A 21,867-nucleotide genomic window follows, 5' to 3' on the forward strand; every position below is an offset into this window, starting at 1 on the left:
AAACCCATGCATTGGTATTTTTAAAAATTCTCTGGCCGGGCATGATGGCTCATGCCTGTAATCCCAGCACTTTGGGAGGCCAAAGTAGGAGGATTGCTTGAGGCCAGGAGTTTGAGACCAGCCTGGGAACACAGTGAAACCCTGTCTCTATAAAAAAATACAAACACTACCTAGGCAGTGTTTGTACTGGGTGGGAAGCACCTGTGGTCCCAGCTACTGGGGAGACTGGGTGGGAGGATCATTTGAGCCCTGGAGGTTGAGTCTGCAGTGAGCAGTGCCAGCCTGGGCGACAGAGCAAGACCCTGTCTCAAAGGAAAAATAAAAACCTCACCAAAATGCAGATACTTTCGAGAGTTCATGCTAGAGTAGGTAACTCTCTGGGCATCTTATATTAGGCATAAGTAAATCCGTATTATAATAACATTGCTCTTCAAATAGGAGCTCTGAAACCTTCCCCTGCTGCTACTTTGGTCATCGTATTGAACTTAAATGCTAGTTGCTGGTAAAGTAGCATGTAAACAGCTCTCATAGCTTTTGAAAAATTGAGATATAATTCATACACCTTACAATCTTTCCAGTTAAAGTGTGCAATCCAGTGGTTTTGGGATATTCACAGTTGTACAACCATCACCATAATCAATTTTAGATCATTTTCACCACCCCAAAAAGAAATTCATACCCTTTAGCTATCACCACTCAATCCCTCCATCCTCCCCAGACCTAGGCAATCCTTAATCTATTTCATATTCAAGTCATTTCACATAAATGGAATGTGCTCTTTTGTGACTGCACATAGCATAACATTTTTCAGGTTCATGCATGTTATAGCACGTAACAGTACTTCGTTTTATTGCAGAATAAGCTTTCTCTGCATGGATATGTCACATTTGAAAAATCTAGGGCCTGGTTTGGTGGCTCATGGCTGTAATCATAGTATTTGGAAGGCCGTGGCAGAAGGATCGTTTTAGCTCAGGATGTAGAGGCTGCAGTGAGTCAAGATCACACCACTGCAACTCCAGCCTGGGTGACAAAGTGAGACCTCATCTCAAAAAGTAAAACAAAAAATAAAAATAAAAACATGTTTATCAGCTGATGGACATCTGGGTCTCATGTGCTTTTAAGATTTTTTGTTTTTAAAGATAGGATCTTGCTCTTTTGCCCAGGCTAGAGTGCAGTGGTGCAATCATGTCTCACTGTAGCCTAAAACTCCTAAGCTCAAGCAATCCTCCTGCCTCAGCCTCCTGAGTAGCTAGGACTATAGGTATACACCACCATGGCTGGATAATTAAAAGAAAAAAATTGTAGAGATGGGGTGTCCCTATGTTGCCCAGCCTGGTCTGGAACTCCTGGCCTCAAGTGATCCTCCTGTGTCAGCCTCCCAAAGTGCTGGGATTACAAGCATGGGCCACCAGACCTGGCCAATTTAAGATTTTTATTTTATTTTTTCAATTTAAGACTTTTGAAAAGGCAGTATTATTGGGTATAAATATCCTTCCATAATTTTTTTTTTTTTCAGATGGATTCTCACTCAGCCACCTTGGCTGGCATGTAGTGGCGCAATCTCAGCTCACTGCAACCACTGTCTGCCGGGTTCAAGCGATTCTCCCAGCTCAGCTTCCTGAGGAGCTAGGCTTACAGGCACCCGCCATCATGCCTGGATAATTTTTTATTTCAGTAGAAACTGGGTTTCACCATGTTGGCCAAGCTGGTCTTGAACTCCTGACTTCAGGTGATTTGCCTGTCTTGACCTCCCAAAGTGCTAGGATTACAGGCATGAGCCATTGTGCCTGGCCCTGAATTTTTTTGATTGCATATATTGACATTTTTAATGAACAAAGATAGGATCTTTACCTGCTATGGCAGAGTCCGTTTTTAAAAACTTTGTATTAAGGGAATTGGAAATTGGTTGGTTAATTCAAATGGCTTCCCATTAATAATCCACTGGACATAGCAGTCAATAGGCTGTTAGCATCACTCATATATACGTGTGTGTGTGTATATATATATATATGTGTGTATGTATTTAAGATGGAGTCTCGCTCTGTTGCCCAGGCTAGAGTACAGTAGCGAGATAGCTCACCACAACCTCCACCTCCCAGGTTCAAGCAATTCTCCTGCCTCAGCCTTCTGAGTAGCTGGTATTACAGGCATGTGCCACCACACCCAGCTAATTTTTGTATTTTTAGCAGAGACAGGATTCACCATGTTGGTCAGGCTGGTTTCAAACTCCTGACCTCGTGATCTGTCCGCCTCAGCCACCCAAAGTGCTGAGATTACAGGAGTGAGCCACTGCACCTGGCCCATCATATGTTTTATAGGGAATTGGAGGTAAATGTTGGTTAGGTTAGTCTCAGTTAAGAGAACTGCTCCTGCACTTGGACTTTTTTAAAGAAGATGAATTTCCCCTATATCATTACATAATAACATCTATTGAACACTTACTATGTGACAAGCATTGTCTTAAGTGCTTTGCATGCATTAATTGTTTTAATCATCAACAACCCTATGAATGAGTACCATTAGTATCTCCTTTTTATAGATGAGGAAACTGAGGTGTACAGGGAGGAAAATCAAATTGTTCACAGTTATGCACACTGTGAGTGGCAGAATTTGAATTCAAACCCAGTCCGGTTGGTAGAACCCATTCTTAAGCATAGTACACTATGGGCTTATCAGTTTAAATTGCTTTATAGGATGTGATTATAGGAATGTGTCAAGTCATAGTTGATTTTATTTTGTGTGTTCTATCATCTATTTATTTAGAGACAGAGTATTGCTCTGTCACCCAGCTGGAGTGCAGTGGCATGATTTCAGCTCACTACAACCTCTACGTCTTGGGTTCAAGTGATTCTCATGCCTCAGCCTGCCAAGTAACGGGGCAGGTGTGCACGACCATGCCCAGATAATTTTTCTAGTTATAGCAGCATTGGGGTTTCACCATGTTGGCTAGGCTGGTCTCGAATTCCTCTGCTCAAGTGATCCACCTGCCTCAGTCTCCCAAAGTGCTGGGATTACAGACTTGAGTCACTGCACCCGGCCTCATGTCATACTTTATTAATCACTTGTTCTAAGAAAAAAATTGGCCAGACCTGGTGGCTTATGCCTGTAATTCCAGCACTTTGGGAGGCCAAGGTGGGTGGATCACCTGAGATCAGGAATTCAAGACCAACCTGGTGAGCATGACGAAACCCTGTCTCTACTAAAAATGCCAAAAAATTAGCCAGGTGTGGTGGCACACACCTGTAATCACAGCTACTCAGGAGGCTCAGGCAGGAGAATTGCATGAACCCTGGAGATGGAGGTTGCAGTGAGCCAATATGGCACCACTGCATTCCAGCCTGGGTGACAGAGCAAGACTTCATCTCAATAAAAAAAAAATAAGAAGAAAAGAAAAAAATTTTGTTATGCTTTCTCTATTATAAATATTCCCTTTGATAGAAATCTCGCCATAGGTAATGGTACACACCTGTAATCCCAGCACTTTGAGAGGCCAAGGCAGGAGGATTGCTAGAAGCCAAAGGTTTTGAGACTAGCCTGGTCATCAAAGCGAGAACCCATCTCTACGAAAAATAAAATAAAAAATTAGTTGGGTATGGTGGTGCCTAAGTATAGTCCAAGCTACTCAGGAGGCTGAGATCTGAGGATCACTTGAGTTCATCAGTTCGAGACTGCAGTGAGGTATGATTGAACCACTGCCCTCTAGCTTGGGTGACAGGGTGAGACCCTGTCTCAAAAACAAACAAAAACAATTCAAAGTCTGGGTGAGAATGAAAACATCCCCATATGCCTCCCCGACCTCAGCACACACACGCACATACACACGTGCTGACTGTCCTTCTTTCTGCCTATGGGTTTGCTGCCTTCTCTGAGGAGGTGCTCAGCAGGACGTCTCTGCAGGTTCAGCCGGCTCATCCTAAGGAACTTGCTGCACGCAGGCCCACAGCGGCAGGTCAGGAAGCCAGAGAGGGATCAGCTCTGCCTCAGAAAGGCCTGGGGAAACAGACAGGAAAACCTCACAGCTTTCTCCCTCCCTCCCCAGGGAACATGCACACAATGCCGGGAGCCCAGACATCGGGCTGGGGTGACTCCTGTGCTCAAGGGAGGAGGCACCCGGGGCCGGCCTTGGGCCCTCCCTGTCACTGCTCTACGTAGAGCTCCACCAGGAAAGGATGAGGCCTCATGCTGGTGGGAAGAGGAGCAACAAAGGGTCAAAGACAGACCAGGTTCTAGAACAGAGCTCTGCTCAGGCAGGAGGGAGGGAAGGTGAGACCTGGAAAGACAGAGTCTGGGGTGGGGATGGTTCAACTCTGAGAACAGAGCAGAGAAAGGAAATAGGTCCCCAGAAAGCAAGCAGCCTCTGTGTGGAGAACTGCCCTTCCCCTCACTGCTTACACAGGGTTCTACCTCCTGGACCCTGCAGAGAGAGACCCGGTGATCCCAGAAAACCATAGGGAAATCACCGTGATTCCTGGCCTCGTGCAGAAGCGTATCGCTAGCTTTGCTGATTTTATATGAGGATGACAATGATGACAAATTTTTTTTTTTCTGAGACAAGAGTCTCTCTCTTTCTCCCAGGCTGGAATGCCATGGCAGCAATCTCTGCTCATTGCTACCACATCAATAGGATGTGATTATAGGAATGTGCCAAGTCATAGTTTATTTTGTGTTGTTCTATCGTCTGTTTATTTAGAGACAGAGTATTGCTCTGCCACCCAGGCTGGAGTGCAGTGGCATGATCTCGGCTCACTACAACCTCTATGTCTCAAGGTCAAGTTCAAGTGATCCTCCTGCCTCAGCCTCCCAAGTAGCTAGGATTACAGGCACCCACCATTATGGCTGGCTAATTTTGTATTTTTAGTAGAGACAGGGTTTTGTCATGTTGCCCAGGCTGGTCTCGAACTTCCTACTTCAAATGATCCACCTACCTTGGTCTCCCAAAGTCTGAGATTATAGTTGTGAGCCACCGCGTGCTGGCCTTTTATTATTATTTTTATATGGGACACTTCACACATTTTTGTGGCATCTTTGCACAGGGGCAAGCTAATCTTCTCTGTATCGTTCCAGTTTTAGCATATGTGCTGTCAAAGGGAGCACAGTGAGCTTTGCTGATTTTGAGCAGCCCTTCCTGTCGGCCAGTGGAAATTGGACTGGAGGAAGCACCCGGCTCAACCAGCACTCCTCCTGCAGTCATGCTGTGCTCAAGGTCAAGGTGAGGCCATGGACAGCATTGAGGACCTGGGAGAGCCCTGGAGCCTAAGCCAAGCTCGAGACCTTTGCTGTTACTCCCAGGTGGACCAGCAGGAATGATTGGCCCCATCTTGCCAGTGGGAGGGAAACCTCTACCTGACTGACTAGTCTGATGCAGAGGAAGCCAACACACAGGCATCAAGGGCCTTGGGCTAAAAACAGTGGAGCCACCTCCATCTTCCGCTTTGTGCTGGGCAAGGCAGAGGATGTGCTGAACCAGGGACTCCCCCGTGTGTCTCCCGAGGAAAACAAGCTCACTTGCCTGTTGCAAGTCAGCCCACCCATGTCAGGACAAATTGGCTGCTGGAGAATGATGTTCTGAAGCCTGCTTGGGGTGGGGTGTGGGGAAGAGCAGTTCACGCACAGGCAGGCTGGACTTTTTTTTGAGCTGGAGTCTTGCTCTTGTCGCCCAGGCTAGAGTGCACCAGCACGATCTTGGCTTACTGCAACCTCCACCTCCCTGGCTCAAGTGATTCTCCTGCCTCAGCCTCCTGAGTAGCGGAGACTACAAGCGTGTGCCACCATGCCAGGCTAATTTTTTGTATGTTTAGTAGAGATAGGGTTTCACCATGTTAGCCAGGACGGTCTCAATCTCCTAACCTCGTGATCTGCCCACCTTGGTCTCCCAAAGTGCTGAAATAACAGGCGTCAGCCACTGTGCCCAGTCAACTTTTTTTTTTTTTTTTGAGACAGATTATAGAAATGTGCTATGTCACAGTTTATCTTTTTAAAATTAATTATTTTGTTTTAGACTGAATCTTGCTCTGTCACCCAGCCTGGAGTGCTGTGGCACAGTCTCAGCTCACTGCCACCTCTCCCTGTGGAGTTCAAGGGATTCTCCTGTCTCAGCCTCCCGAGTAGCTGGCATTATAGGCACCCACCACCATGCCTGGCTTTTTTTTTTTTTTTTTAGTATTTTTAGGAGAGATGGGGTTTCATGACAGGCCAAGCTGATCTCGAATTCCTGACCTCAAGTGATTCGCCTGCTTCAGCCTCCCAAAGTGCTGGGATACAGGTGTGAGACACAGCACCTGGCCTTTTCTTTTCTTTTTGAGGCAAGGTCTTGCTCTACCACCCAGGTTGGAGTGCAGTGGTGCAAATCACGGATCACCATGGCCTCGATCTCCCTGGGTCAAGTGATCCTCCCAAGTAACTGGGATTACAGATGTACACACCACATCCAGGTAAATTTTGTATTTTTTGTAGAGATGGGTTTCACCATGTTGCCCAGGCTGGTCTTGAACTCCTAGGCTTAAGTGATTCACCTGTTTCAGCCTTCTAAACTGCTGGGATTACAAGTGTGAGCCACCATGTTCAGCCAGGCAGCACTTCTGACTCACCCACTGCCTGGTCCCTACCTCAGGACTGTGTGGGTGGCTCAGCCCATAGCATCTTCATTGTCAACATTTCCCCAAGAGACGCTTCTACCTAGACACAGTCTCTGTGCTCAACTTTGCTACCAGGTCCAAGAGGTGATCAACCAGCCTTTCCCCAATGAGAGCCTGCAGCTTCACAGTGAGGGCTGGGAGGCAGGAGTGGGAAGGCTGGATCTGGAAATTAGGAATTTTTTTTTTGAGACAGAGTTTCGATCTTGTTGCCCAGGCTGGAGAGCAATGGTGCGATCTTGGCTTACCACAACCTCTGCCTCCCGGCTTTAAGTGATTCCCTTGTCTCACCCTCTTAAGTAGCTAGGATTACAGGCATGTACCACCACGTCCAGCTAATTTTGTATTTTTAATAGACATGGGGTTTCACCATATTGGTCACGGTGGTCTTGACCTCCCAATGTCAGGTGATCTGCCCGCTTCAGTCTTCCAAAGTCCTGGGATTACAGAAGTGAGCCATCACGCCTGGTAAAATTAGGAATTTTATTGAAGCCACTAAGCTTAAGCACAGAAGCTGACCACTTCACTTCACTCTCTCTGTACCATTCCCTCCAATCTTCCGGTCTTGGCACCTGTTGAGCTGTCTCAGAAAGAATGGCTAGGCCCATCAGAGGCAAAGAGAACCTGAGGCCCTAAGGAAGAGAAGATCAGGAGCTCTGAGCCCACAGCAGCCAGTCTCTGCCTCCCAGAAACTCAGGTGAGGATGGGGGCAGCGGCTCATACCTGTAATCCCAGCACTTTGGGAGGCCAAGGCAGGCGGATCACCAGGTAAAAGACCAATACCAGACTGGCCAAAATAGTGAAACCCAGACTCTACTAAAAATACAAAAATTAGCTAGTCATGGTTGTGGGTACCTCTAATACCAGCTACTCAGGAGGCCGAGGCAGGAGAATCACTTGAACATTGGAGGCGGAGGTTGCAGTGAGCTGAGATCGCACCACTGCACTCCACCCTGGGTAACAGAGTGAGACCCTGTCTCAAAAAGGAAGGAAGGGAAAACAGGAAGGAAGGGAGGGAGGGAAGCAAAGGGAGGAAGAAAGGAAGGAAGGAAGGAAGGAAGGAAGGAAAGAAGTCAGGTGATCAGTGGGGTTTGGGTGTTTCCATTTCTGCTGTGTCTGCCTTAGTTGTGGAGCAGCAATGGGTTTAGCCAGTTGGATCTTTGAGCAGAAATAGCTATGAACTTGTTCTTCTCCCACTGAATTCTCAAATCCCACATTGTTGAATTCGCTGACATGTTGAAGTTATACCTGTGTTGTGTTTCTACTCCAGCCCAAATAAAACCTCTAAGCTGTTTAAGTCCTAGATAGGCACAGCAGCTCACACCTACAATCCCAGCACTTTACACCTACAATCCCAGCACTTTGAAAGGCCAAGGTGGGCAGATCACCTGAGGTCAGGAGTTTGAGACCAGCCTGGCCAACATGGTGAAACCTTGTCTCTACCAAAAATACAGAAATTAGCCAGATGTGGTGGCACATGTAGTCCCGGCTACTCAGGAGGCTGAGGCAGGAGAACTGATTGACCTGGGAGGTGGAGGTTGCAGTGAGCCAAGATCACACTACTGTACTCCAGCTTGGGCAAGAGAGCAAGACTCCATCTCATAAATAAAATAAATAAATAAATAAATAAATAAATAGACGGTGTAAGTCCTAAGACTACTGAACAGAAATGACCAAAAGTTAGAGCACACCCTGCCCTGGGGGCTCCCTGGGGGAGATCTGGGCTCCCTTCAATCCTCTAGAGGAAGCAGGACCCTGCTGACACCTTGATTTCAGACTTCTGGCTTCCAGAACTCTGAGGAAATCAATTGCTACTGTTTGAAGCCACTGAGTTTGTAACCTGTTACTTGCAACCTCAGGAAACTGACAGGCTGGGTGACCCTGGGCAAAACTCCTTCCCTCTCCTTGTCTCTGTGTCTTTACCTCTGTGCCCACTATGCAGCTTTTGGGTCTCCTGCTCACTGGCCCCTGACACCATCTGGGCAGGGACCCCTGAGGACATGTAGAGAGTGTGGTGGGCCGAGGGACTCCTGGAACTGCACTGGGCAGGCCCCAGCAGGCTTATGTCTGGAGCTGGCTCCCTCGACAGATGCACTGGGCTGGGATCAAGAGGTGTGGGCTCCAGTGCAGACCCCAGTGACCTTGGACAAGACACTGTTGCCCCCTGCACCTCAGTTTCTTCTGTGAGGTGAGAGCCCTCTCACCTGCTAAGTTTGCTGAGAGGGTTCACAGGGTTCCATAATCATGGCAGGGTCTCAGTCCATTGTGGATGTCAGGATATCATTGTCATTCTTGTTTTTAATTTATTTTTTATTTATTTATTTATTTATTTATTAGGCAGAAGCTCTCTATTGCCCAGGCTGGAGTGCAGTGGTGAGATCTCAGGAGAGAGAAGGAAGAAGAAAGAAGGAAAGAAGGAAGGAAGGACAGAAGGAAGGAAGGAAGGAAACAGAAAGAAAGAGAAAGAAAGAAAGAAAGACCAAAAGAAAGATAAGAAACAAAAAAAGACAGAAAGACAGAAAGAAAGACAGAAAGAAAGAAAAAGAAAGAAAGAGAGTTCAAGGCCAAGCAGCTGGAGGGGACCATGGCCAACTGTGAGTGTACCTTCATTGCGATCAAACCAGATGGGGTCCAGCGGGGTCTTGTGGGAGAGATCATCAAGCATTTTGAGCAGAAGGGATTCCGCCTTGTTGGTCTGAAATTCATGCAAACTTCTGAAGACCTTCTCAAGGAACACTACATCGACCTGAAGGACTGTCCATTCTTTGCCGGCCTGGTAAAATACATGCACTCCGGGCCGGCAGTTGCCATGGTCTGGGAGGGGCTGAACGTGTTGAAGACAGGCCAAGTCATGCTCGGGGAGACCAACCCTGCAGACTGCAAGCCTGGGACCATCCGTGGAGACTTCGGCATACAAGTCGGCAGGAACATTATGCATGGCAGCGATTCCATGGAGAGTGCAGAGAAGGAGATCGGCTTGTGGTTTCACCCTGAGGAACTGGTAGATTACAAGAGCTGTGCTTATAACTGGATCTATGAATGACCAAACGGCAGACCACAATGCTTTTCACATTCATTTCTCCTCCTTCCCATGGGCAGAGGACCAGCTTGTAGGAAATCTAGTTATTTACAGGAGCTTCTTCATAATTTGAAGGGAAACTCTTGGAGCTGTGAGTGCTCCCTGTACAGTGTTACCATCCCCTACCTCAGATTAAAATGCTTCCTCCCAACAGAGGATTCATAGGGAAAAAAAAAAAAAAAGAAAGAAAGAAAGAGAAAGAAGGAAAGAAAAAAAAGAAAAGAAAGAAGCCAAGGCTATGGGAGCCCACCACCACACCAGCTACTTTTTCTATTTTTAGTAGAAATGGGGTTTTGCCATGTTGGCCAGGCTGGTCTCAAACTCCTAATCTCAGGTAATCAATTCACCTCGGCCTCCCAAAGTGCTGGAATTTCATGCATGAGCCATCGGGGGTGGCCTTTTTAATTGGGCAACATGGTAAAACATGGTCTCTACAAAAAGTTAAAAAGTCTGTAGTCTCAGCTACTTGGGAAGCTGAGGCAGGAGAACCACTTGAACCTGGGAGGCAGAGGCTGCAGTGAGCCAAGATCATGCCACTAAACTCCAGCCTGGCAACAGAGTGAGACTTCATCTGAAAAACAAAAACAAAAACAAAAAAAGCCAAACGTGGTGGTGCATGACTGTAGTCCCAGCTGCTCCTCTGGAGGCTAAGGTGGAGGATCACTTGAACCCTGGAGATGGAGGTTGCACTGAGCCAGGATTGCACCACTGCACTCCAGCCTGAGTGACACAGTGAGACTCTGTCCCCACAAAAAATAAAAAATATGTCTTTATCTACAAGAGATACCTGCTGCCAAACTCATGATGATGAAATAATGCAACCGACTGTGTACTCTCAGAAACATGAGAGAAGTGAGCAGGATCTCAGCCGGTGTTACCTTTGTACTGCAAAGCCGTGCAGTACCATCTGTGACATTTCTTTCTATTCACTCAAAAAAGAAGAGATGAATTTTTTTTACAAATTACTTTATACCATTCGAATCAACACATCAAGTGGTGCTGTTAGAGGTGTTGGTCGAGGTCTCAGAGGCCACGTGACTAGAGGAGTGGTTGAAGTCTGAGAGGACACTCAGGTGAAGGTTGAGTGTCGGTTGAGACAGCAGGTCAGCGAAGTGAAGGAGGTGGCCGAAGTACTAGAGAAAACCTAGGGGAAGGAGGTAGCTGAGGGCTGAGAGGTCATGAGGAGTGTCAGAAGACACTCGAGTGATAGTGTCCGTGGTTTTCAAAGATGATCATCTGGAGAAGGTGGTAGAGGTGTCAGAAGACACTCGAGTGGTGATGTCTATGGTTTCCAAAGATGATCATCTGGAGAAAGTGGTAGAGATGCCAGAAGACACTCGAGTGGTGGTGTCCATAGTTTTCAAAGATGACCATCTGGAGAAGGTGGTAGAGATGCCAGAAGACACTCAAGTGGTGGTGTCTGTGTCTCCAAAGATGGTCATCTGGAGAAGAAGGTAAAGGTGTCAGAAGACACTTGAGTGGTGATGTCCGTGGTTTTCAAAAATCATCATCTGTAGAAGCTGGCAGAGGTGTCAGACACTCGGGTTGAGTTGCGTATGGACTCACAGAATCATCGGTTAAAGGTGTTAGAGGTAATACAAGACACTCATGTGTAGGTGTCTGTGGTCTCGAAAACTCATCATCTGTAGAAGCTGGCAGAGGTGTCAGAGGACATTCAGGTGGAGTTGCGTATCAACTTAGAGAATCATCAGTTAAAGGTGTTGTTTTTCCTCCCTACTTGATCCCTCCAAAGTTTGGAACCTATTCATAAATATTCTTATTTTCTGTTCATATGTTCTCATTATCAGCAGGCGATAATCAGAAAGAGTGGTTCTACCATCAGCCTTTGACTGAAGCATCCCATTTAGGAATATGCAGAAAATGCCTGGCCCCGAGTGTCCCTCCCTGCAGGCCCGAGAGCCTTAGAGCTTTCCGGGGAGCAACACGGCAGGGAGGGCCCCGGCAGCTGCTCGCGGGCAGGAAGCAGGGGGCGCAGCGCCGGGCCGACCCTCCTGCGGGCGGGGACGTTCTGCTTCCTGGCGTCTTTCTCCTCCGCCCCGCCGGCTGCTGGGGGAGCGGAAGCTGCCCAGTGCCTGGAGGTCGCTCCATCGCGGGAAGGGAGAGGCGGTGGCGGCGGCCGGAGCGGGGTGGGCGGCCTGAGGCGAGAGCCCGGCGGGAAATATGGCGACCTGGGCAGCAGAGGCCTCGGCGGCTGCACCGCTAACTTCCCGGAGGAGCAAAGGCGCCTGGCGAGAACATGCAGCCCAGTGGAACCCCGCCCGGGAGGGGGCAGGAGCGACGCAGACAGGAAGCCCCGAGCAGGGCTCTGGGCACCAACAAGCGCTGCAGCAACCTCCAGGCCGTGGCCACACCAGCCTCTAGGGGGCGCCACACCAACCTCCAGGCGGCGCCCACACCAGCCTCCAGGGGGCGCTGCACGAACCTCCAGGCGGCACCCACACTAGCCTACAGGGCTGCACCTGCCGGCACCACACTGGAGCAGGATCTGTGCTGTCGGCCCCACCACACTGACCTGGGCGGCCCAGGCCCACAGCAGCCGGAGGACAAGACCATGCCCACTGCCCCCGGGTGATGAGGAGGAGCAGGATGGCATCCTAGAAAAGTACAAGAGCTCAGAGCTCGGGCCCTGTGCCAGGAAAGGCCAGGAGCTGAAGATGGAGAGATGGAACTGGAGAAGCAGCAGGGGGGAAGGAGCACGACCCACCGGCAGGGTCAGCATCCGCTCGCGGGGTTAGAGCATGAAGAGGATGAAGCAGCAGAAAGAGTGGAAATGAGAAGGTGCAAAGACACATCGGAGCACAATGCAGAATCCAGCCCCAGGACTCCAATCAAGGATGGCGTGAGCCATCTTGCCTGATTGACACCTAAAATTAAGTCCCCAAGCCCATCTGTTGTCAATGAGGCACCATTCTCTATCTCCTTAACCCATGCTTAATTTAGAAATAAATAACAAGGTAGTTGTTCACCTGTCATAATTCAAGTAACATGATGCAACTATGTGGCGTACAACTGAAAACACACTCATCCCTTCCCCAGAATTCATCTCTCAGGATTTCAACATGACAGATTTAAATTTTGGGGGATTGTAATTTTTGAGATTTTAGATGTGAGAGATTTTGATCTTTCAGGATTTAACCTATTTTACGACTGAGCCAGAGAGAGGGGATGTGAACTGCCCAAGGTCTCACAGCTGGTGAGGGTTTGTAGCTGGAACTTGAACCAGGGTCTACCTTGGAAGGAGATTCCACACTGAGCCTCCTCCTGAGAAGCCTGCTCTCCGGGGTTTGGAGGAAATTCATGGTCAGTAAACTGTGTCTCAGGAAACTGTTCCTCTAATGCATAAACAAGATTATGATGCAGTAACAAGCAACCTCCATTCTCTCTTTTTTGTTTGTTTTTTGCTTTTTAGAGATGGAGTCTCACTCTGTCGCCCAGACTGGAGTGCAGTGGTGTGACATTGGCTCACTGCAACCTCCACCTCCGGGTTCAAGCAAGTTTCCTGCCTCAGTCTTCTGAGTAGCTTGGATTACAGGCATGCCTCACCACACCCAGGTAATTTTTGTATTTTTAGTAGAGACAGAGTTTCACCATGTTAGCCAGGCTGGTCTTGAATTCCTAGCCTCAAATTCTCCTCCAACCTTGGCCTCCCAAAGTTCTCAATAGCTTACAACAACAAAGGTTGATTTCTGTCCCACATGACACATCCACAGCAGCCTAATGGATTCATCTGCATTGGAAACATCAAGAGTCCTGTGGCAAAAAGAAAAGAGATGCCTGACTGTGAGAGTTTCTGGTAATAAGTTTCTCAAACTCCTGACCTCAGGTGATCCGCAGGCCTCAGCCTCCCAAAGTGCTGGGATTACAGGCGTGAGCCACTGTGCCCAGCCACTCCGTCACCAGGTAGAGCTATGATCTAGTAGGGAGAATAGATGTTAAACAAAATTATCACACAGGCCGGGCACAGTGGCTCACGCCTGTAATCCCAGCACTTTGGGAGGCTGAGGCCTGTGGCTCACCTGAGGTCAGGAGTTTGAGACCAGCCTGGCCAACATGGTGAAACCCCATCTCTACTAAAAATACAAAAAGTAGCCAGGTGTGGTGATGGGTGCCTGTATTCCCAGCTACTCAGGAGGCTGAAGCAGGAGAGTTGCTTGAACCTGAGAGGCAGAGGTTGCGGTGAGCTGAGATCCTGTCACTGCACTCTAGCCAGGGCGACAGAGTGAAACTTTGTCTCAAAAAAAAAAAAGAGTAGGCCAGGCGCGGTGGCTCATGCCTGTAATCCCAGCACTTTGGGAGGCCGAGGCGGGTGGATCACCTGAGGTCAGGAGTTCGAGACCAGCCTGACCAATATGGTGAAACCCCATCTCTTAAAAAAAAAAAAAAAAAAGTGACACAGATTCCTCCCAGCCACATGTCACTGATCTAAGCAAGACACCAGCAAATATTGTAAACGCCAGTACAAGCCAGACAGCTGGAAGTTTTTGTTTCCTTTTGCTTTTCTTCTTTTTCCTACCAAGATTCACTCCCACCTTTCTTTTCTCTTTCAATAACCAGTTCATGGTTTCACTTTCTTTACTATAAGAAATGCTGGCCAGGCACAGTGACTCACGCCTGTAATCCCAGGACTTTGGGAAGCCAAGGCAGGTGGACCACTTCAGGTCAGGAGTTCAAGACCAGCCTGACCAACATGGTGAAACCCTGTGTCTAGTTAAAAAATATATATATACAAAATTAGCTGGGCGAGGTGGTGCACGCCTGTAATCCCAGCTACTCGGGAGGCTAAGACAGGAGAATTGCTTGAACCTGGGAGGTGGAGGTTTCAGCAAGCTGAGATCTCGCCATTGCATTTCAGACTGGGCAACAGGAGCAAATCTTGGTCTCAAAAAAAAAAAGGAAAGGAAAAGAAGCAAATGGTGTTGGTGAAGAGTCCCCTGAAAAAGGAAATGAAATAAGCTTGAGACAAAGTCCTCGAATCAGGCAGTTGTCATTTAACAGGACACATTCTATTTCCTTCTATTCTATATCTCAGCCGAAGTCTCAAAGTGTGCAAAGAGTCCACTCATTCCAGGAAGATAAGTCAGATCAAAGAGAAAATTCTCCACTCCAAAGTATTCAATCTCCTAAGAGTCTTCTTTCTTTCATCTGACACAAGCCTGAGGAAGAAAATGTCATTTATTTTCCTGGTAGGAGATTCATGCCCAGATTGTCCACCAGGTAGAGTCCTGCACCAGCTCTCTCTGACATCTAGTGTTCTAGGAATCTTCTTTTGCACACTGGCTCTTTCATGTCCCTTGGTCTTTGCCTACAGGAGTCTCCGCCTAACACGCCTTCTCTCCACATCTCTTTATTATCCTCCTGCTTTATATATTTATTTGCTTTATTGTTTGAGAAACTGACTTTGTCACCCAGGCTGGAGTGCAGTGGTGCAGTCAACCTGAGTGAGTCTCAAATTCCTGGGCTCAAGCAATCCTCCCATCTCAGCCTCCCAAGTAGGTAGGCGTCACCACACCTGGCTATGTTTTTAATTGGTGTGTGTGTGTGTGTGTGTGTGTGGTAGAGACAGGGTCTCCCTATGTTGCCCAGGCTGGTCTCAAACTCCTGGGCTCCAGCAATCCTCCCACCTAAGCCTCCCAAAGTGCTGGGATTACAGGTATGAGCCACCACACACACCCAGCCTCTCCATCTACTTTATTTATTTTATTTTATTTTATTTTGAGACGGAGTCTTGCTCTGTCACCCAGGCTGGAGTGCAGTGGTGCGATCCAGCTAACTGCAACCTCCATCTCCCAGATTCAAGCAATTCTCTCCCTCAGCCTCCCAAGTAGCTGGGATTACAGGCGCCCACCACCATGCCTGGCTAAGTTTTTGTATTTTCAGTAGAGATGGGGTTTCACCATCTTGGCCAGGCTGATCTTGAACTCCTAACCTCGTGATCCACCCGCCTCTGCCTCCCAAAGTGCTGGGATTACAAGCATGAGGCCACGATGCCCAGCCTACTTTATTTTATTTTATTTGTTTATTTGTTTATTTATTTATTTATTTATTTATTTATTTATGAGAAACAGTCAACCCCCCCATCCCCCAGGCTGGAGTGCAGTGGTGCAACCTTGGGTTCACTGCAGTCTCCACCTCCCCATTTCAAGCAATTCTCCTGCCTCAGCTTCCCAAGTAGCTGGGATTACAGGCATGCACCACCACGCCCAGCTAATTTTTATATTTTTAGTAGAGATGGGATTTTGCCATGTTGGCCAAGCTGATCTGAAACTCCTGACCTCAAGGGATGCACCTGCCTCAGCCTTCCATCCACTTCAGAAGGTCCAGCTGAGACATCTAGTCTGGAGAATTTTCCTTGACCCCACTGCCACCACTGAACTGACTGGGGAAGAGGCTGGCCATTTTCTGTCTTCTGCCTCACAGGGTCTCAGCCTTAGATCAGATTCCAGTCACAGCCCTGGCAAACAGTCCAGGCAGCCTTTGACCTGATTCATGCTTCCCTCGCGTCCTGCCCTGCTCCAAGAGAAACCCTCAGTGAATGGGAGACAGGAAACTGGGTCTAAGTGATTCTCCCATTCATTGCTCAGGCCGACAATTATGATATAATTTATTTTTGTTTTTTATTATAGAGTTGGGGTCTCTATGTTGCCTAGGCTGGTCTCAAACTTCTGGCCTCAAGTGGTCCTCCTGACTCAGCCTCTCAAAGTTCTGGGATTACAGATGTGAGCCACTGCACGTGGCCTATAATATATTTCTAGATGAATCCCTGGGAATCCTGAAATCGCCACTGCAAAATTATAACTGAGATCATGAAAAGGATTTGACCTAACTGACTCCATCATCATGCTTCTAACCTCCAAGTTGTCCTTGTTCATTCCTGGGCAGAGGCCAAACTAACTTTGGGAAGAACTTAGTTAATAGTTTATAATTTGAAACAAAGATGCTAACAGCCCTTGCCCAAAACAAACCCCCTTCTTGCCTGGGGACTAGACTGTCTTTGTAGAACTAACAAGTTAGCCAAAAGATTAGACTAATGGGGTCATGCAGCTGGAAGCTACAGATTCTGATCCTCCCCAAATTGCTCCTGGGGATAACATCACTATTGTAAAATGTAAAATCAGTGCTTGAGCTATTTTGCAGACCCTGCACTCAATGGATCAGCTGGCACCACCAAGATTGATAAACTGGCACATCTGATTTTGTGGGCTCCACCCAGGAGCTGACTCAGCACAAAAGAACAGCTTCCATTCCCTATGACTTCACCTCCAACCCAGCAATCAGCACTGCTGACTCGCTGGCCCTTTCCACTCACCAAATCATCCTTAAAAACTCTGATCCCTGAATCTTCTGCTCTAGGAGACTGACTTGAGTAATAATAAAACTCTAGGCTGGCAGGGTGGCTCACACCTATAATCCCAAGCACTTAGGGAGTCCAAGGAGGGTGGATTACTTGCTATCAGGAGTTCAAGACTACCCTGACCAACATGGAGAAACCCTGTCTCTACTAAAAATACAAAATTAGCCCGGTGTGGTGGTACATGCCTGTAATCCAGCTACTCAGGAGACTGAGGCAGGAGAATCGCTTGAACCCGGGAGACAGAGGTTGCAGTAAGCGGAGATCATGCTGTTGCACTCCAGCCTGGGTGACAAAGTACAACTTAAACTCAAAACAAACAAACAAACTCCAGTCTCCCACATAACCAGCGCTGCATGAATTACTCCTCCATTGCAAGTCCTGTGTCCTGATAAGTCGGCTCTGTCTAGGCAGCAGGCAAGGTGAACCTGTTGGGCAGTTACAATCCCTTTGGGTTAAGCCTTGGTTGCCCTTAGCGTAGCCATCTCTGTGGCACACCCCATTCTTGCTTTTCTCTCTCCTCCTTTAGCCTCCCAGTCCCTCAGTCAGCTCCCTGGATCCACTTCCCCAAAGTATCCCCCTGCTCAAAAGTCCTGACCCCAGGTCCTGCTTTTAAGGGTGGTGGGGGTACCCAGGCTCAGGCCATGAGGTCCCATTCTGGGTGCCCATGCCCCAGTGCCACTGCCCCAGGCACATCCTCATGGCCCTCAGTGCTTTCATGCCTGTCCCTCCAGCCCACCGTGAGCTCCCTGAGGCAGCAGCTGGACCTGATTCCCCGATGTTACCCCAGCACAGGGCTGAGCCTAAGGGCATAGTCAGTCCATGCTGGGGACTAAGTGTCGAGTGAATGAAGGAGTGAATAAACACTGCATGAATAGCTTTGCTTTTTTCACACGAGTCAATTTCTTGGTCTGTTTCTACCCTGAGCTCAGTTTTCTCATTTGTCAAAATGGGCACCCCATTCTCCTCCTTCCGCTTCAGTTTCTAAGCAATTTTTTTTTTTGAGATAGGGTCTTGCTCTGCCACCCAGGCAGCAGTGCAGTGGCACAATACCAGCTCACTGTAACCTCAGACTCCTGGACTCAAGCAATCCTCCCACCTCAGCTTCTTGGTTACTTTTTAAATATTTTGTAGAGATGGGGTCTCACTACGTTGCCCCAGTTAGTCTTCAACTCCTGGCCTCAAACTATTCTCCCACCTCAGCCTCTCAAAGCGCTGGGATTACAGATCCAACAGTGGCTGGAGCCACTGCACCCAGCTACTCAAGGCAAATATTGAGCCAACGTACTCTGCCATCCAAGGTTCCACCCTGGGTAGGCGAGCTCTGAGCACTGGTGTCAGAAGGAGCACAGCTTTTCGGCTGAACTCTAGGATAGACCCATTTCCCGATGGGCAGAGTGTTCCAAGGCTTCTCACTCACATCTTCTACAACTCCAAGTCTTGGGATGCCTCAAACCCATATGCTACATGGGCAAGCCTTCATTGAGCAGCTAGTGTGGGACAGACAGGCCGGGGCGGATACGCAAGAGGAAGGAGACCCAGAGTTTGCCTCAAGGAGATCACATTCAAGCGGGCACAGAATTACTCCAGAGTGTGGCAGACAAAGGGACCAAAGCCTCTGATTTTCTTTCTTTCTTTTCTTTCTTTCTTTCTTTCTTCCTTTTCTTTCTTTTTCTCTTTCCTTCTTTCTTTCTTTCTCTTTTTTTTTTTTGAGACAGCGTTTCGCTCTTATTGCCTAGGCTGGAGTGCAATAGCCTCAGGTGATCCACCTGCCTAGGCCTCTAAAGTGCTCAGATTATAGGTGTGAGCCACCGCACCTGGCCACCTCCTATTTTCACAGAAGGAGGCACAGAGAGGTTTGGTACCCAACAGAAATGCGTTCAAATATCGGTTTCCCTAGTTCTTGGCTCAAACTTCTCTGGTGCTCAGTGACTTCCTATGAAAGGGAATGAGAGGGGTCTGTGGTGACAAAATCATGTTTCTAGTGCCAGGCAAAGTGACACTCACCTGTAATCTCAGCAACTCAGGAGACTGAGGTGGGAGGATCGCTTGAGGGCCTACCTGGGAAACATAGGGAGACCCCATCTCAAAAAAAAAAAAAAGGCCAGTGTGGTGGCTCATGCCTGTAATCCTAGCACTTTGGGAGCTCAAGGCAGGTGGATCACTGGAGGTCAGGAGTTCGAGACCATCCTGGCCAACGTGGTGAAACCCCATCCCTACTAAAAATACAGAAATTAGCCAGACATGGTGGTGCACACCTGTAGTCCCAGCTACTTGGGAGGTTGAGGCAGAAGAATGGTTTAAACCCAGGAGGTGGAGGTTGCAGTGAGCAGAGATCACGCCACAGCACTCCAGCCTGGGAGTCTCCACAGAGAGAGACTCCATCTCCAAAAAAAAAAAAAGAAGAAGAGACGTCAACAAAAATTGGTGATGAATGGGGTAGCAGTGGCACTGCCCAGCTAATATATATATATATGTATACACACCAACACACACATATATATAGACACACACAAACCCCCCTGAAAACTCCTTCAGCTGCTCTTGTTTCCCCAGACGTGCCCTAAAGTTGTTACCAGTTGAGAGTGTCCAGGTTCTTGGTGTTTTGAGCAGAGAATTGGATTAAACACACAAACAAAGCATGGAAAGAACGCAGCAGAGATTTATTGAAAATGAAAGCACACACCACGGGGTGAGCGCAGGTCCCGGCAAGTGCCTCAAGGGCCCAGTTTCAGAATCCGCTGGGGTTCAAATACCCTTTAGAGGTTTCCACTAGTTAATTGATGTATGCCCTGTATAAATGGAGAGGATATTTCTGATACAGCTGAAGTGTTTCCATTTGATTTAGTTTTAAAAAGTCTTTAGGTTCCCTGCCTCCAGACTCTATTCTCCTGCCTCATTTCCCCCACAAAAGACATGATCCCCATAACATAAATCTTTTTTTCTTTGAGACTAAGTCTCTCTCTGTTGCCCAGTCTGGAGTTCAGTGGCACAATCTTGGCTCACTGCAACCTCCGTTCCCGGGTTCAAGGGATTTTTCTGCCCAGCCTGTAGCTGGGACTACAGGCACCCTCCACCATGCCCAACTACTTTTTGTAGTTTTAGTAGAGATGGGATTTCACCATGTTGGCCAGGCTGGTCCTGAGCTCCTGGCCTCAAGTGATCTGCCCACCTCGGCCTTCCAAAGTGCTGGGATTATAGGCTTGAGCCACCACGCAAGCGTGCCATAAATCTTTATGTGAGGTGTAGGGACTGATGGTTTTTCTTCCGTAGCTGCTTCATGCTACCTATTAGGGATCATGGAACTCTCACCCTGCTCTGTCTACTGGAGGTGAGTGGCTGCTTGATCTGGATGGCCAGGGGTGATGTCTTCACCTGAAACTGGCTGGATTTCTTGTCACAAGATCATCTGAAACTTGATAGTCTCTAGGTGAGAGGAAATGAATTTGATTAAAAGATTTAATGGAAACTTCAAGGGGTGGATCTTGGACTGTCAGATTTTTCTTTTTAACTGAAATGGAGTTTCACTCTTGTTGCCCAAGCTGGAGTGCAATGGGGCAATCTTGCCTCACTGCAACCTCTGCCTCCCGAGTTCAAGTGGTTCTCCTGCCTCAGACTCCTGAGTAGCTGAGACTACAGGCACACACCACAACACCTGGCTAATTTTTGTTTTTGTTTTTGTTTTTGTTTTTGGAGACAGTGTCTCCCTCTGTCACCAAGCCTGGAGTGCAGTGGCACTATCTCAGCTCACTGCAACCTCCACCTCCCAGGTTCAAGCAATTCTTCTGCCTCAGCCTTCCAAGTAGCTGGGACTTCGGGCTTGCACCACCATGCCAGCTAGTTTTTTAACTTTTAGTAGAGATGGGGTTTTACCACATTGGCCAGACTGGTGTGAGCCATTGTGCCCAGACTAATTTGTTGTATTTTTAGTAGAAACTAGGTTTCTCCATGTTGGCTAGGCTGGTCTTGAACTCCTGACCTCAAGTGATCCATCCACTTAGGCCTCCCAAAGTACTGGGATTACGGGTGTGAGTCACCTGTAATTGAGAGGGAGTCTCACTGTGTCTCCCAGACTGGAGTGCTGTGGCACTATCTCAGCTCACTTCAACCTCCCCCTCCCAGGTTCTCCGGCCTCAGCCTACCGAGTAGCTGGGATTACAGGAGTGTGCCACCATACCAGGCTAAGTTTTGTATTTTTGATAGAAATGGGGTTTCTCCATGTTGACCAGGCTGGTCTCACACGCCTGACCGCAGGTGATCCACTGGCATTGGCCTCCCAAAGTGCTTGAATTACACACGGGAGCCTACCCCTCCCAGCCAAGTAAATTTTTTGATTACACAGAATGTATGGTGATATTGGTGGACTTAAGGACACGGAATTGTGTTTCAGGAATAAAATGTTCATTATGTGAGTTTTCTGTGGCCCTGGCTGACACAGTAGCATTCAGGGTAGACTGATTAGGAAAAACTTAGGGTTGGTTTCCTATTTATTTGTTTTTCTAATTTTCACTCATTTGCTGTTTATTCTCCTCTGGGTTTGCTTGTGTGTGCATACATATAAAACCATGTTTTTTGTTTTTTTTTTTAGTTTCTAATGGAGGGCTTTTATTTGGTTCTGTGAATAGTTATTTTGTTTCCTATGTGTTTCTAGCAAGTAATCATTTGTTCCATTTATCTAGAATTCCTAGGCTACCTTTGTCCGGCCTGCAGGAGTTAATGGAACATACCAGCTTTTTATTTTTTGTTTTTAATTTTTATTTTTTTGGGACAGAGTCTCTGTCACCCAG

General features: G+C 47.8%; 1 protein-coding gene and 1 non-coding gene across 2 annotated transcripts; one reads left to right on the forward strand and one right to left on the reverse strand.

The window, feature by feature from the left end:
- Positions 1-4,988: 4,988 nt before the first annotated feature.
- Positions 4,989-5,094, reverse strand: LOC135269202 (U6 spliceosomal RNA). The gene has a single exon (XR_010337493.1). It is a non-coding gene; the product is annotated as a U6 spliceosomal RNA (small nuclear RNA).
- A 4,098-nt stretch (positions 5,095-9,192) lies between these two features.
- On the forward strand, positions 9,193-9,675 carry LOC135269100 (nucleoside diphosphate kinase A-like). Its single transcript, XM_064362873.1, has one exon. It carries the CDS (start codon positions 9,217-9,219, stop codon positions 9,673-9,675), a length of 459 nt encoding a protein of 152 aa, XP_064218943.1. The 5' UTR covers positions 9,193-9,216.
- The last annotated feature ends 12,192 nt before the right edge of the window (positions 9,676-21,867 follow it).

This window comes from Aotus nancymaae, unplaced genomic scaffold, assembly GCF_030222135.1.
Source record: "Aotus nancymaae isolate 86718 unplaced genomic scaffold, 86718_ANA_hifiasm-v0.15.2.pri h1tg000049l, whole genome shotgun sequence".
Taxonomy (NCBI): domain Eukaryota; kingdom Metazoa; phylum Chordata; class Mammalia; order Primates; family Aotidae; genus Aotus; species Aotus nancymaae.